We start from the raw sequence: 16,161 nt of genomic DNA, 5'->3' as shown, positions 1-16,161 counted from the left end.
GTGAATGTGTGTATTAAAATAAAAGTGCTAAGTGAAAAATATAAAACAAATATTTATGACCTCTGGTAGAGATGCAACACTGAGTAAGGATGATGTTTTCCAGGCATCAAACCGGAATTGTAGTAAGGAAGACAAAGAGCAAGGCTACTATGGGATATGAAAATAAAAAAAACAATATAATGCGGAGAATCCAGAAAAAAGGTGAAAAAATATAAATATAGGAGGTTTCCCACTCACATGCTAGAAGATCATCACAGGCATACTGTATATAGATAAAACTCGATGAAACGCTTGATCAGTGGCATAGTTTAGATGTAACCGGATACACAGAACTTCCAATATGTGGAACCTATTTTACCTGTTGTATACAAACATGTTTGCAGTATCTTTGCCTCCTCTCTTTTCCACATATTGGAAGTTCTGTGGTCCTGTTACATGCAAACTGTGCCATTCATCAAGAGATTCGTCAAAAGGTGGTTTTTGTTTTTTCCATATTTCCTGGTAGCCTTGGGCTTTGTCTTCCTTACTACAATTTTATAGACAACCATGATTTTTTCTTTAAGGATTTCTAAGCACTTTATAGTAGTTTGCAAACATTTTAGGACAATAAAGGGATAATATAATATTAGATAAGAGTATATTACAGTGTATTATTGCACTGCTTCATTCTTACATCTTCTTACTATATATTTGTGAAAGCGTCATATATTTCTATGTCTGTATGTGTCTCCCTGTGTCCCTAGCGGCAATCCCATTGGACCTTGTCCAGGCCAATGAGATTGCTCCCTTGGCCGGCCCGCCCGCCCCCGCACACCTCTCATTGGCCTGAGGCGGAGTGACGGGCCAACACACACACACACCACCCCTCCCCCACACTCTCTTTGCGGCTCTCCCCTCACATAGGCCGCTCCCCCAGCTGACCATCCCCGAGAGCGCTCCCCACGGCTCTCACCACACATAGGCCACTCCCTCACCCGGCGCTCTCCCTCACCCCCCACCCGCTCACAAAATTTAAAATCACTTAAAAAAATTACATTGAGAGTCTACTGATTGTCTAGTGAATATCCCTGCTTCAGCACAGGTGACTCAATCAGTGGCTCAGTCTTCGACTGCGCCACCTGTGCTGTAGCAGGGATATCCTTAAAACCTGGCCTGTTGGTGGCTCTTGGGGACTGGTGTTGCCAACCTTTAGAATAGGAGAAGAAAGTCTGTGAAACAATCTTTTAAAATTAATGATTAGAAAACGCATTGTCGTATCTTTTACTGCCGGAGAACTTCAAGCAAGTTTTTGATTGTTTTGACTTATAGTTAAAATAAGTCTGTTTGTTATGTTTGACAGGCTCTGGATAATTTAAGGGAAGGAAAACACCATCTACGTGCAAGACCAGCAGCAGAAATCCCAGTCACTGAGAGAGCATCAATAAACTACTGGAAAACTCGAAAATGTAACAGCCGGCTGTCAGAGTTTACAATGAAAAGCCCAGTATTTACAGGTAATGTCTTATTTGCAATATGTCACTGTGTATATTGCCAGCGGGGCTCACAGAGGCATTATTTGTGAATTTGTACCTGCTCTGTAGGTGTGTATAATGCATGCTCTGATGGCGTTTGTGCACTCGGTGTCTTGTACATCATACAGCTGAAGTATGTGATTTAATGGCATAGCACAGCGGTTCCCAACCTTTTTTACATTGTGCACTCCCTGCTAGAAAATATTTGTTCAGCTAACCCGTAATTAAGAATTCTTATTGCTTCCTCATCAGACTATTGCTAACAAAATTGTGTAGTGTCCTGAGAGTGCGAGGACCACACACTTAATAATGTCCCAAACTGCACTTCCTTGTGTGCTGACAAGCTGGGTATTATCGCTTTCAATTACTGTGCATCCCGTTACTTTGGAAACTCCTGCAGTGACTGACAGCTATACCGCCCACACTAAGGTGGAGTTTGGGGCCTTACTTAGTGTTCAGTGCCCACACTAGCTCAGCAACCCACTATACTACCTGGGCAGTTGGGGAACCCCTTGGAGACACCTCACAAATCCCTAGGGTTTCCCAAACCCACTGTTGTTAGTCACTGGCATAATGCATGACAGTGGGGGAATTAAAAAAAGTTGTTTGTTTGTTCAATTTTTCTATTCAGGCCTCCAAGACAAAACTCCTCTTGGACTAATAGACACACCACTTTTAGATTCAGAGGAGGAAGTTCATTATTGCTTCCTGCCAGTGGATTTTCTGGAGAAATATCCAACATTAGTAACCGAGGATAATTTGCTGTGGATCTCTGAGAATGTCGCCTTATTAGAATGCAGATCCAGTGATTTCCGCTTCATAGGTAAGAAAGAAATCGCTCATGAGCTCCTTTGTTTCAAGAGGAACCTGCAACCAGAGGCGTATTGCCCTATCGCCAATCAGGGTTGCCCCAGTGGGCCAGTGCTGTGGCTCCCCATGCAGCAGCCTGGTGGTCACTGCAATACTCTGCCCAGAGGAGGGAGCGGCAGAGTTCCTGGATCTCTCCTTGCCCCAAGGTATGTTTGTTGGGTCGGGAGGAGGGTGTTGGAGTAAGTGAGTGAGAGGGGAGGAGTGTCTCTTACTTTTCCCTGGAGCAGCATCTCCTGCCGGGTTGCCATGGCGACCCGATGGCACATGGCGAAGCGTTGCCATGACAACATGACATCACATGGTGATGCTTTGCCATAACGCCGTGACGCTGCAGGAGGAAGGCTGCCATTGAAGGAATCGCCGGGGGACCGGTGGTAAGTGCCTGCAATCCTTGTCTACAACACATTCTCTGCACCGTTTGGCTGCAATATATTGCAGAACAAGGGAGGAAGGGACAATCACCGGGTGATGCCCTTTGGCTCATTCAAATGAATGTGAAAGATGTCTTATGGAATAGCTCTGCTTTGTAAATATGGTCCAGTATCATTGCTTCCATAAAGTATATGTTTCTCATATTCTACTTATGATTAGTTGATGTTACTCTATTTTCCCTCTTTCATTAGCAAACTTCCTTCATTCTGGTAAGATGTTGTTGCCTGACAGTTTTTCTGACTTTGAGGTTCTGGAAGCAGAAGTTGAACTGTTGGGAATTCCCGAACTCAGCGACGCCGTGAGAACTCGGCAGAGAAATCTAGGTATGGGAAACCCATGATATTTTTGACAATTTTTTTTTTATAACACAAATAGTTTATTTAATTTTTCACATTTCTGGGGTACAGAACAAAGAAAGACATGGGGAAAATCATATTTTAACGACAATTGAAGAACCCCATGATTTTTATAGGTATCAGTTCTTGCTATCATTTATATGTGCCTGTAGATAACATATAATTGTTAAATATAGCTTATTTTGTATATTTGATATATATGATTGATTTGTATGTAGAAGTGGAAGCAAATATTAAAACAGCATGTTATTTTCCGCAGTATAAAGCAATACAACATTTGAGTGTACTCTGAACTGCCCAAACTTATTTTCTTCTTGATCAATGGAGACTCAAAAGCATTTAATATAAATTCTGTAATAATGGCAGCAGTACACCACCAGTGTCCGCCTCTTATACTCGCTAAACTTCAGCATGCAGCAGGAGAAACTCTGACTGTGGGGTTTCTCTATTGGTTATTACCATAGTTTAGAGGACAGCATTAGCAAGAGCTACATAAAATAAATTACAGACCTACTGTAGGAAGGGTTTTTTGTTGTAACTTCTTTAAGCTACATATATGTATAGAAGGAGCCTTCAGGTCGTATCGCAAACTGTCATTGGCCCATATCCACAAAAGGCTGCTAAACGTTTGCACGCCATTACTCCAATTTATTTCAGTTGGCGTAAAGTCATCCTAAAGCTTAGCACCCTTTTGTGGATATGGGTCATAGTGAGATGTTCCCTCGTTAAAAAATGCATTGTAATACAGCAATGTTTAATTTTATGTCTCGTACTTTAGTTGTGTAAATAATCTGTAATTGAGCAAGAAAGAAAAATGGTTATAATCCATCCCTAGTATCAAGAAAAGCAAATAAAATAGCTACTGTACTCAGGTGCTTCTCACTGGAGAACATCAGGATTTGTTTCTGACGATTTCAGATTAGGGATAAAAACAGAAACTTAGTACATTTTTTTTTTATATATATATATAGAAAATGAAAAGTTTTTCACTCAATAATATGACTTTCGTGGAATACATGTTTTTGTTGTTTTAACATACACAGCTGAAGTAAATATATGGCAAGTAATGCCAAAGCATCCACTGAGAGGGAGTAGAGGTTATCCTGTTGTATGCGTTAAAAAATGATACCCAGTTTATTTTTGAATCTGTTTGTTTTATTTTAGATCGTTTAGCTGTAAAGCTAGTTTTTCAAATAATGCTAAAAATTGTATAATTGAATATTTAATAGCAATAAGCACCTCAAGCACTAACAACAAGAAAGTAGCAAAATTGTTTTTAAAATTGCTTTCCTACTTTCAGAAAGCCACAGCAAAGATAACACAGAAACATTGACACTCCCGTGCTCCATGGACACCTTGACAGACAATAATTTAGTGTCTCCCAAAGGATTAAAACCTTTCTACACCATGTCTCTGGGATTGTTAGTAAAGTACCCTGATTCAGCGTTAGGACAACTCCATCTGGAGAGCAGTGTAGATGGAAATAAACTTTACATCACTGGCAATGGAACTCTTTTTCATCATGTCAAGTAGGTCCTGCTCGGTTTGACACGGATTTTAGAAAATGCACACCACCTTTATTGTTTTGGCCTGGTGGAATTATTTTTGCAAGAACACAAATATTTTAAAATGAAATTACGTCAATCTCTTATGTGTTACGAAAAGATAATGCACTAAAAATATCCTTATTCTTTTTCTAATGGCTTCTAAGGAATTGGTTGGGAAGCTACAGACTGCCACTGACGGATAACCTCTTTGAGATTTATGGTCTTTGTACATACTTGGACAAAGGAGACATAATATATCAACCAATGAAAGATGCTTTGAGAACATACCTGAAAACCAGAACTTGCACTCGCATTGAAAAGATTAGTAAGTATTTATTAAAATTATAATGTGCATTTGACTATACAAAACTTCAGGGTTTTTTGTGTCTGTTATTTAGAGCCAGAGTAAGACCATGCAAAAAATAATTGCGTCTCCTATATATAAACGACTAACAGAAAACAAAACCAGACGTTTTTTTTAAGCAATTTAAATTTCTCATGTACCAACATGTTTTACTGAAACACCTGTACATTGCTTCTTAGCATTGGGTTGTCAATAACTGTATTATAATATAATGATCATCAGAAGGCCTGGCTTTCTAATCAGAGCAATATGTCACAGCCCCCTCTGGAAGTGAATGTGGATATAGCTGAATAACATTTTACAACTTCTACTATAATATGAATTATCTGTTACATAGGTGAACGTTGGAAAGCTGATGTCCGAGTGTATGCAATGCATCACATTGTTAAAGTCTATGTTGGAAACCACTGGTATGCAACATATCTAAAAACTCTGCTAAAGGTACAGTCAAGAGATTATTCTCCTCCGTTCCAATTCTGTGTTTGTGCTGCTGGTAATTGCGTCTCATGTAGGTCTAGTTTTAGAAATTCACAAATTGGAGTTGATCAACTTGATGTCTCTATAATAACGTGAAGGTGTGATGATCAAATATATTCATGTGATTAAGTTGTGGGTGCAGTACTGTAATTAGATGCAATTATAGAGAAAAAAGCAAGGGGGCTAAAGATGAGTCCTCCAAAAGAAAATCACTTCACTACAGTTGATAAAATATAACATTTATTAGAAACCTGATTAAAACATATATTGTATCACACAAAAAATGAGAGGGATATTCCCAATAATTGGAAAGAATATATGTATGAGTGAGACACTGTCTGCATGTAACATACTAATAAGTGTAAATCAATAGCATATCTAAGCACGATGAATAAGTAAGTAAAACGCAACAATAAAGCTGTACTAGCGTAACCAATCTTTGATAAAATAATTGTTAGTAGACTGAGTGCAAGTAGATGTAGAAGAGAAGCAGGACACAGCAAAAACGAAGGGAGTAGGATCCAAATAAATGCAAAAGGGCGATAATAGGAAGACATGTAGATAGAGGTAAACCGCCTACGCTTTTCGTACAAAAGTACTTTATCAAGTACAGTACTGCTTCAGCAGCTGCACTCCCTCATTCTCAGTATCAGGAAGTGGGTGATTGTCAAGAAGATATACCTTGATAGACTTTTCGCTTCCACCGGCGCTGTGCGTGTGTGTGCGTGCGTGTGCGTGCGTGCGTGTGCGTGTGTGTGTCTGCACAAATGTAATAAATATTTTATTTTTACCAGTGTTTTTTTTTAATAAATAATAAATTACACACACACACACACACACACACACACACACAAACATATACATACACACATAAACACACAAACACTGTACCTTCACAGCTCTCACAGTATACTTACAAAAAGCATGCGGCACGTGCTCGCGGCTTCGAACAGGCACACACTATATAACAGCCCTTATGGGGGAATGCTCATTGCTGCTGAAGCGATCATATGACCGTAGATGCCGCCACACCACCAACATTTGAAAAAGTATATACTGTATTTTAAGTTGTTGTTGTATTTCTTACCCTTGCTCACCACTGCAGAATATGTTGGTACCCTAAAAATAATAGTGCTTCTAACCATCCCACTGCTTGCTTTTTCACACCTATATTGCTCAACTGCTCACATTTACTGGATCATTGTCGCATCTTTTCTTTGACAGTATCCCGAGCTACTTCTGAACCGCAGGAAGGTTAACTGGATTACCTGTGGGTTTTCATTGTTAGTGCGAGGAGATGGGCAGATGTTCCGACACATACTTAATTTTCTGAGACTCGGCAACCTATTTCTACCATCTGAATTTAAGTGAGTAGGAAATGCTACCCTCTTCATTATTATAGCTCAAGTTCACTTTGGGAGCTATGCAAAGGGCGGAAAACACGAACGGAAGCAGGAAAGCTGACTGCCAAGGTGTTAGGGTCTGTTTGCCATACTTTGTTTAAAAAGGAAAGTTTTGAATTCCTTTCAGAATGGAAGCAAAGCTTCCTGATTTTTTTAATGCTGCTGCTCCCTCCAGGCTCAATCAGTTGAGGGGCGATGGCAGATCTAAGGGCCTGATTGGGAATGTTACTGATCAGGCAGTTCTAAAGGTAAGGGAGGGCGAAACCATAGCCTTAAGGGCATGGGTCAAGATATTAAAATGAACCCTTTCCTCCACTAGGAGCCAGTACAGATCTTGTAATACTGGCAGGATGTGATCTCGCCTTGCCTGCTGTAAGACGGGCTGGGGCGTTTTGCTCCAACGGCAGGGCTTTGGTGTATTATATTTTTGGAGACCCATCAACAGAGAACAGAACATCCAGTCTGGAGAGGACCCCGGCCTGTGCTACCATCTGTAAATTAGTTTTCGAGAGAAACGCCTTAATTTGTCTCAGCTGATGGATTTGGAAGTAGCTGTTTTTCACAATAAATGCAATGAGGCTGATCAATTATGTTTTTGTCAATAATAGCTCTGAGGATTCTCACCTTCTCTTTCCTTGGGGTGGCGGAGTTATTGATTTTTAGATTTAGAAAAGCGGTGCGCAAACTGGGGGGGCGCGAAACTGGTGTGGGGGGCCTGGGATTTACAGAGGCCCCGTGCGCTTCCCGAAGGCACTTAAATCAAGTGCTGGGGGAGCGGCGAAGGCCTCTGTAAACCTCACTTACCTTGGCTCCGGCGGCTTCTTACATGGCAACGCGGCGTCAACCCGGAAGTAAGAGCCACAGTGTGACATTGCGGGGGAGCCGCCAGCGCACCGACTTCTCTGCAAGAGCTGACTACCCACTGGTTCACCACACTCCACTACCGGACACTGCTCCAAGACGTTCGTACAATGCCCTTGCATGGGGCTTCCCTGTAAGTTGCCATTGCCTACTGTTTTTGTGATTACTGTGTACCATTGTGTATTCCAATATACTTACACTTCCACCTTCATCCTTGTCTAAGTGGTTTATTTGTATTGCTGTTTTCCATGATCAACAACTGGATCTGAAACCAGCCACCTATAGACCACATGGGACTGATTCTATACCTGCACCTGTGTGATTATACACACATTGAAAACTGTACTCATGATTGAAATTGCACAGACAGAGTTGCACTATTTTTTTTCTGTGTTTTTTTTGGTGTTTTTACCGGTTTACTGCACTCCCTGATTCTTCAAACCACTACAATAACGGAGGACCACCAAGGAAGGTCCAGTGAGGGTTGAGCTGCAATTCACCATTGTCTGTATTTAAGGTTTTAGTTATTCTTTTTATTTATTCATCTTATTTGATGCTTTTCATTTCACTATACATAGCGTTGACACAGTATTAATACATTGTTTAACGCACGGACACAAACAGGAGCGCCGGGTGAATCTCTGTCTTTGCAATTAATGTGAAATGAACAATAAAATAAAAAGTTCTATTAACCATATAAAAATAAATATCCAAAATTCAAACAAAGTAAGTAACAGCATGTTTGCGACGGCAACTTCGGATAGTGATGGAATCGAATAATACTTTGCTGAGCTGTCTACAGCGTGCCAGAACTGGGAAATGGCATCTCAGTAATCTTAACCAATCCCAGTCATGTCCATTTTAGACAAATTATAAATAAAAAATATTGTAAAAAGTTAGGAAATTAAATAACATTTAAAAAAAATATAACATTATTGTATGTTTGTATATAGCTCCAAAGGGTGAATGTACATTTTTACAAATGAAAGGACATATTGGCATACATACATTTATATGCCTGTGACATCCTGTTTTGTATCTTTCAGAGAGTGGAGCCTTTTTTGCCAGGAGGTGAAGGAGTTTAAAATTCCCTCTATAGTGGAAGCACTGTATCAGTGCGATGCTTACAGGTACCTTAATGTTTAATGCTTTTACTACAGTGTAGTTGCATTTAGAATTCCGCAAAGGTATTGAACACTTTGCAGGATTTAAAAATTATTTGTTAAAGATAGATTAAATATTTCCTAAACTTCAGTGGTGCGGTTACTCTCAGCCTATATTTGGATTATTAATATTACGCAGTTGCTTAGGTCTACTTGTACGGACTGCCATAATAGTCTAGTTGGCCACACATGCAACAGTGGCATAATAGGTAGTGCAGACTTCATCATGTCTGCTAATGTTTCTTCTTGTAAGTTAACATGTCTGAAACTATAATAAACAGAAGCAAGGCAATCAAAATGTTAATTGGCTCAATAATGGCCAATATATAAACTATTTTATCTAATCTTGGTTGCACTGACCTTGTAAACTACTTGTGAGACTGTCCATTCAGTCGATGGCCCCTGGACATTGTGCTTAATATTATTCTTATTCTCCCTGTCATGATCAGGCCAGGAAATATTCAGTATTAATAACCTGACTCACTAACAGTTAACTTGAGTTTACAAGTAACAACGTAAAAATACATGTATTGTTTTTATTGAGTTCAGTGACCTGGGCTGGTTTTCTTTGTTTTCCAGTGAAGTGAGGTTATCTGTGGCCAAAGCCTGTTTTGGTTTTGGAAAGTGGGATGAAATCTGGAGTCACAACTCATTCTCACAGGAGAAATAAGCAAAAATCCTTTTAATATAATTTAAAAGGAATTCCTCTGTGTTCTGGAAACACCAGAGAGCGTGGCCAAGAAGACATTCCACGTGACTGTGTAAATTTGCTAAATACAAAATAATGCATATTTGGGACACGTTTTGCTACAATAGATTTTTGTGAGCGAATTACATATTTTTATTTGTAAACAAAGACCAAAATTCTGCAAATAAGGCTTGGGGCAATTTTTTTGTGGTGGTAGCAATTTAAGGTTATATTTGTGAACGACTGATGGGAGATATTACTAATGTTAGGGACCCTGCGGGGAGCTAAATATGTCAGCTGGATAACTGTGTGTATTAAACCTTGTCACATAGACAAGTCACATACGTGCTCATAGGTGTGCCGTTCGTGACACTCCCTATACCGGTATATGTATGAATGTGGGTAACCTATATGAATTTAGTTATTTTGCTTTGCAGATCATGGATTAATGAGAATGAAACGGTATTTAAGATGCCATCACCCTCTGATGATTCAGATGCTACAAAACAATACAGTGAACAAGAAACACACTTAAGCTTACAAGTAAGAATCTCTTACAGATTTATATGTGTCCAAATGTTGTTTTTTGTCGTGTGTGTATCACAGGCCCTTCTAGAATCTGTAAGTTTAAAGGTTGTAGCAACAAAGTTTTGTGTTTTTTACACTGACATTTTTTTGTAGCAAGATCATGTTGATAGCATGGTTTCATTCTGCCTGCCTCTCCTTGCGTTCCTTCTGTAGGACATATATCACACTACTTTTCTGTTTTGCTACATTGCTGAAATTGGGTAAATTAAACTGAAAAGACATTTTTAGTGGCAGTGTTCAGAGAAAAGTATGTCTTATAGAATGCCCATATAAACAACTGGCTTACAGAAAGACAAACCGGAAGTAGATAATTTATTTAAAAAGAAACGGTAAACATTTATAACTTAAAACATTCTTTTATTCTCTCCTGTAATCATTTTCCAATTCTCAAACGTATTTCTTTCTACATAAACAATGCTTCCTGTATCCATAGACTTGTGTCCTCTCAGTTTTATAGCAATCCACTCTATTAACCCAAGTTTAAGGGGTCCACTACTGACAATGTGCACCTCTCCCACCAGAAAAGTTCTTGAGTTGTGAAGAGAGTTGTATGGTATGTTTCAGGAGCATTTTTTTAGGGTTCCACTAAAGTTGCCATTGGGTGCTAATGGACTAATATCAAGGGTTCTTCAGCCATATATGCAATGTTAATTATGATTTCATCTCTTGGATACAGAAAGTGAACGGTAGCCCATGGGATGACAGCTGTAAGGGTAAAGAAGCTCAGGAAATCCAAGACTCCGACAGAGAGACTGAAAAATACAGTCCATTCATGCTGACCACAGGCTCCAAAAGGGTTAGCTATATGAAATCAGAAGGACAATCTCCCACTCAAGATTTTGCCTTGGATTCCAGTTATTTAGATGACTTGGTTGGCCCCCCTTCTAAGAAAGTCATCAAAAAGAATCAAGCAAGAAAAGACGAGGATAGAGAAACAGTAGATACACCAATGCTAAAATTAATATCACTTGTAAAGCAATTTAATGAAATCAATGGCAAGAAAACTGCTTGTGATAAGCATGATAAAATACATGTTTCAAAAATGCAGAAGATATTTCCAGCGATAGGGGAAAAGACACTGGAATATGGATCTAAGTGGCAACCTTCAGGTTCTGAGGACAGAGAAATATCTTCAGGCTACAATAAAAAGGCAGATAACCTGAAAAAGTGTTGGAAACCAGAGATGGAAGAGAAGGACAGAACTTTCTTTACAGGTGGAGTTGAACGTTCTAGTAGTCGTACTAGCCCTGGAGAAAAGCAAATTCAATGTAGGGTGTGATGCCTTTTAGTGGACAAACATTAAAGTTCTTAATACAGTATATGAAATTATAGTGTGCTGAGCTTTCAAGTGTAGATTGAGAACTGTAATTTAATCTATGAAGAACTTGCTGAAAATTATCACAACCTACATCGAATCTGCTTTGAAGGTGAATAAACGTTTCTACATTTAAATACTGCATTCTTTTTTGTTTTTGTACCTGCTATGGTGCTTTAAAAGCTTTGAGGGATATGTATGAATGCCTAAATGGGCATTATCATGTGTAGCTGACGTTGTCAATTTCAGGTTGCATCTTTGTATGTAAATATATCTAGGCTATTTGCATTGGATTTGCTGTTTGTATTGTTGAGTGATTTGACGAGTCGTTTCTTGGAGCAATTAGGGGAGGAGTTATACTGCACAGTATGATAGTGGAATATCTCTAAATATGCTTTGTAAATGTATCAGTTTTCCATCTATTCTGTGCGTCATTTAAATCTGGCAGGTCTAAGTTGGTGTATACCTCCTATGCGCCAACAGATCAAAATCAAATATAGGATCCTCATCAAACTTCAAACGTTTTCCTCTGGAACAAATTGGGGAAAAATAAAATGTTTGCCCCCAGTTATAAAGCAAATGTCATCATCTTGATACAGAGCAGAATTTCCTGTTTCCTTAAAAAAAGGCAGTAATGTAAAATAATGCTAAATCTACAATATAAGAAGAGGCCACTCTTGTGCTCTTTCTATGTCACTTACATTCTCTATACTTTAGTCATTTCAATTAAAACATATCAGAATTACAAATGCACAATTGTTCATAAAAGTATATACAACAAATGTATTCAGGGCTAAAGTTAGTGACAACACGTTATAACTCCGAAATCCCGACAACCCTTTCTTTCTCTTCAGAAACAATCCGCATTGATCTGAGTGACCTGGTTGCTAATGAAGTTGGTAATCTTGGTGCAATTCTCTGGATAGAACATAACTCGCTTGTGGCTAATGACGGGTCTGCAGCTTCATTTGAAGACAGCATTGTTTACACCACAGAACTTGATAGCCTTAGGTCCGCCAACAGTGGAGCTGATGAAGTGTCAAAAGGTATGATACCAATTGTGGGAGCTCCTGGCTGATACTGTACAAAATGTAGTTCTCATGTAGGTATGTACACTGACGTAAGAATGGTAACAATGTCCTCTGAATGTATTAGTAACTAAGACAGAAAAGACAATTGTCCCATAGTTTTGTTACTACACCACGCTGGTTCCTTCGGTAAATTCTGCATACCTACAGAATGTCTTTCACAATCACTCTCCTTATATGTAATACAGAAAAGTATATATTATTTGTAATGGCCAATCTTTAAGGTAGTTTATGCTTAAAATTACATTTGAAAGTTAAATCAAAGAAACATGTTTTAAAGCCCTACAATGTAACAGACTCAGAATAGTCTGAGAATTACATTGAAAAAGAGTTCGTTTTATATAAAATCAATGACATTTTTTCCCCCATATATTCTATAAGGCAATTTCATTGTAGGTATTGATGTATTTATGAAAGTGGATAGTTACATTGAAAATATAACTTCCAGTTTCCCCAAATAGTTTGGTAAAGATAATACATGTACAGTATTGCTTACTGCTATGAATAGATGCAGCGTCAGTCTCTTCACATGCTTGAACGTTAAATGCTTCATATTGGTACAACATTCTAGTGCCGTGTAATCCCCAAGAAGTCTAGGTTCATTATTGTGTGTTATACTAATTAATACACCTGTAAAGAAAGACCTGTTTGTTTTGAAAGATCTACATTGGCAAATAACTCCTATTTTGGGCTACAACAAGGTATTACAATATGTGGGTTACCTGTATTTTGAAAATAATGTCACCGAGATTGTAGTATGCATATATTTTCCAAAGTGGCAGAACATGTCTTTATCAAATAGTATATATGCCATTCATGCTGCATGCGTCTTTGTTTTCATGATTTCAGTTCCAGACGTTGCCTTCCTCAGTTTTAATATGTCGTATGATGAGATATTTTACGCCAGGAAGTGCCATTACTTTCTGACAGGCATCATTTTGGATTCCATAAGGCACCAAGATCCCAAATCCAGCACATCAAGTATAATACATCTTGTGAACAGGCTCTGGGTAGGTCCCCTTCTTGAAATGTTGTTTCTGTGTATTCCAAGGGCAATGTGTAATGAAGTCATTGAGGCATTAAAAGCCATATTTGTCATTATTTAATCGGATACCGACTAGGCCGCCAAACACCTCGCAGCTCATTCACTTCCGTGGTGGAAGATGACTTATGGCATAGCACAGCTAAGCAAATAGGTCAAACTATTCTACTACTAACCACTCGAGAAGTTGCACATCCTGAAAGTAATGTGACTTTATGGGCAGTTACCACCCTTTTTTATTTAACCAATGTGTGTAAATATATGAGAGTCAAACACCGATATAGATATTGAAGATCACAGTACTCTCTTGTTCAGAGATTGAAAATGCTTTAATTTTGGGGGTATATTCATCTATCATTCAAGCTATCCAATTAGATCATATGTATTGATCCATGCTCTACATTTATTGGTACTTACATGCAACTTACTTACATTAGCTAAATACATATTTCTGCTTTATTGAAACACATGCTTTTTTGGTGCATATGCATTGTTTCTGTAGCCAGACTACTAAAAAAATGAAATGTGATCCATAATAATAAATAATTTGTCATATTGGATGTGCTTTGGGGATTCTTTGTTTACTGTGATCCATAAGTGATTAAAGTCTAAAGAAGATTACACCCAATATTAACGGAATCCGTAGATCAGCGGCACGAACACTGGAAAGCCAACTCCCAGGGACTGAAGTGTATTTAGTAATATTCAGTCATAACACATTCTCTCTAGTGAGAGAATACTATTTATGTATTACACACAGGTGTGTAATGAATCTTGCCAATTATATATCTCTTATTTTAGGCTTTTCAGATTCCATTAAAACAATTTGTGTATGATTTATTGAGCATGGAGTTTTACAAGGATGACAAGTGCATCAATGACACCCTACTGCCTTGGGTGGAAGTAAGTCACTCAAACTGGCTGGGGCACTCTGAACACGCGTTCATATATATGTTGCTTTTTTTTTTTTTAAACTCACATTACACTTATAATGCAGCCGGAAAACGAAGAAAGACGGATAAAAAAAAAATCTTGCTACCAAAAAGTAATGGTTATTTTGTTATTCTAGGTTTGGTCAAAAATAGTAGTTTACTTTAAAATACCGTAATCATATTTACTACGAATGGCCAGAGAAAACATACATGTTCATGTTTTATAGCTGTACTAGTGTAGAACATTTCTTAACATTTTAAGCCTGTTTTAAAATGGGTGTAGCCTTCTTTGAAGTGGTAAGAGGAGGCTTTTTGGTGTCCCTATTGCTTCAGGCACTTCTTGACAGACTTGTTGACCATTCTGTACTACAATGTCTAACCTAAATTATACATACAACATACGTATGTATATATCCTAATACACTACATGAAGCATGTGCTTTTCTATACACCCACCTTGTGGCATGCCAAGTATCCCATTATATTCTGTTAAGAGATTTTTTGGAGGGAGGTAGAGACAAACATTGCAGGTGTATAGTCGTGCTCTCTTGCTATGGAAGGTCATGTATTGTGTTCTATACTATCAGGATTAAAAAAAAGACTAATAGGCACTAAAACAATAGAACTACTAGGCACGGAAGAAATGGGGTGACAGTATTCATTACCAAAGTGGAATATAAATTAGCAGCACTCTTTTGGAAGCAATTTGCTATTTAGTCTTGTACAACAAAGTATCCCCAAGTTCCAAAAATATTAACCTTTCACTCAGCAGAGCAGCCCTATGGTTCTTGTTATCCAGGCAGTAGATTGTGTTTTTCAAGCCCATTTTATAAGTATTGCCAATAAATGCAAGCTCCTCTGTCTGTGCATCTTGGGCAAAAATAGACTGCAAGCTTTTCTACGCATGAACTTTACAGATTCCGTAATTATTACATCTACTTAGCCCTTACCAGAGTTAAAAATGAATGTCTGACTATCATAAATGTTCTGTGTTTTTGCTTATTCCTTTCCTAAGAATGCTTTTTTTCCCCCTGTTCAGCTTACCCTGCCATATGCAAGAAGATACAGCCAGTGTATTAATATTGTACTACAGAGAGGACTCCACAAATCGGCATCATGCTGTATACCCAGGAAAGTTTTGTGGTGACTTTACTGAGGCACGTCATGATACTGTACTTACAAAACCTACTGACATAGAAGTTAGAAAGGGCCTGTAATTAAATTAAGAATTGTTAAGTTATTTTGTACAAGGCTTGTAAATGTATTTTAATTTACATATTTCCATACTAACTAAAAATACATAACTGCACAATATTTGTTTGAAATAACGCTGCCAAATAAAACGTTTAAACAGTCTAACAAAATTAGTCGACTGCATAGGTTTATTTTTAAACAGTCCTTAACCTTGATCTACCGGTACTAAATTTACAAACGCAGACAGAATTATGGCGGTAAATATAGGTAAATCAGATTTAAAAAATTGGGTGATGTGCAAAGGGGCCTAATTGTCAGTAGGATGGAGAT

The 16,161-nt window shown here is 38.3% G+C and overlaps 1 protein-coding gene across 9 annotated transcripts in view; it reads left to right on the top strand.

The window, feature by feature from the left end:
- KCTD19 (potassium channel tetramerization domain containing 19) overlaps positions 1-16,161 on the top strand; it is a 21,173-nt gene extending 5,012 nt beyond the window's left edge. The window contains exons 3-16 of one of the 9 annotated variants that reach the window (XM_075576651.1): positions 1,340-1,493; positions 2,143-2,334; positions 3,005-3,136; positions 4,470-4,698; positions 4,881-5,041; positions 5,418-5,521; positions 6,782-6,924; positions 8,868-8,951; positions 10,110-10,215; positions 10,937-11,474; positions 12,430-12,621; positions 13,513-13,673; positions 14,507-14,608; positions 15,677-16,149. In XM_075576651.1, coding sequence (XP_075432766.1) covers positions 1,340-1,493; positions 2,143-2,334; positions 3,005-3,136; positions 4,470-4,698; positions 4,881-5,041; positions 5,418-5,521; positions 6,782-6,924; positions 8,868-8,951; positions 10,110-10,215; positions 10,937-11,474; positions 12,430-12,621; positions 13,513-13,673; positions 14,507-14,608; positions 15,677-15,784 — 2,406 coding nt within the window. In that variant the 3' untranslated portion in view covers positions 15,785-16,149. The other 8 variants (XM_075576649.1, XM_075576653.1, XM_075576652.1 and 5 more) reach the window with 8 other exon arrangements.

This window comes from Ascaphus truei, chromosome 19, assembly GCF_040206685.1.
Source record: "Ascaphus truei isolate aAscTru1 chromosome 19, aAscTru1.hap1, whole genome shotgun sequence".
NCBI classification, from domain to species: Eukaryota; Metazoa; Chordata; class Amphibia; order Anura; family Ascaphidae; genus Ascaphus; species Ascaphus truei.
This window is presented reverse-complemented; position numbering and strand designations above follow the sequence as displayed.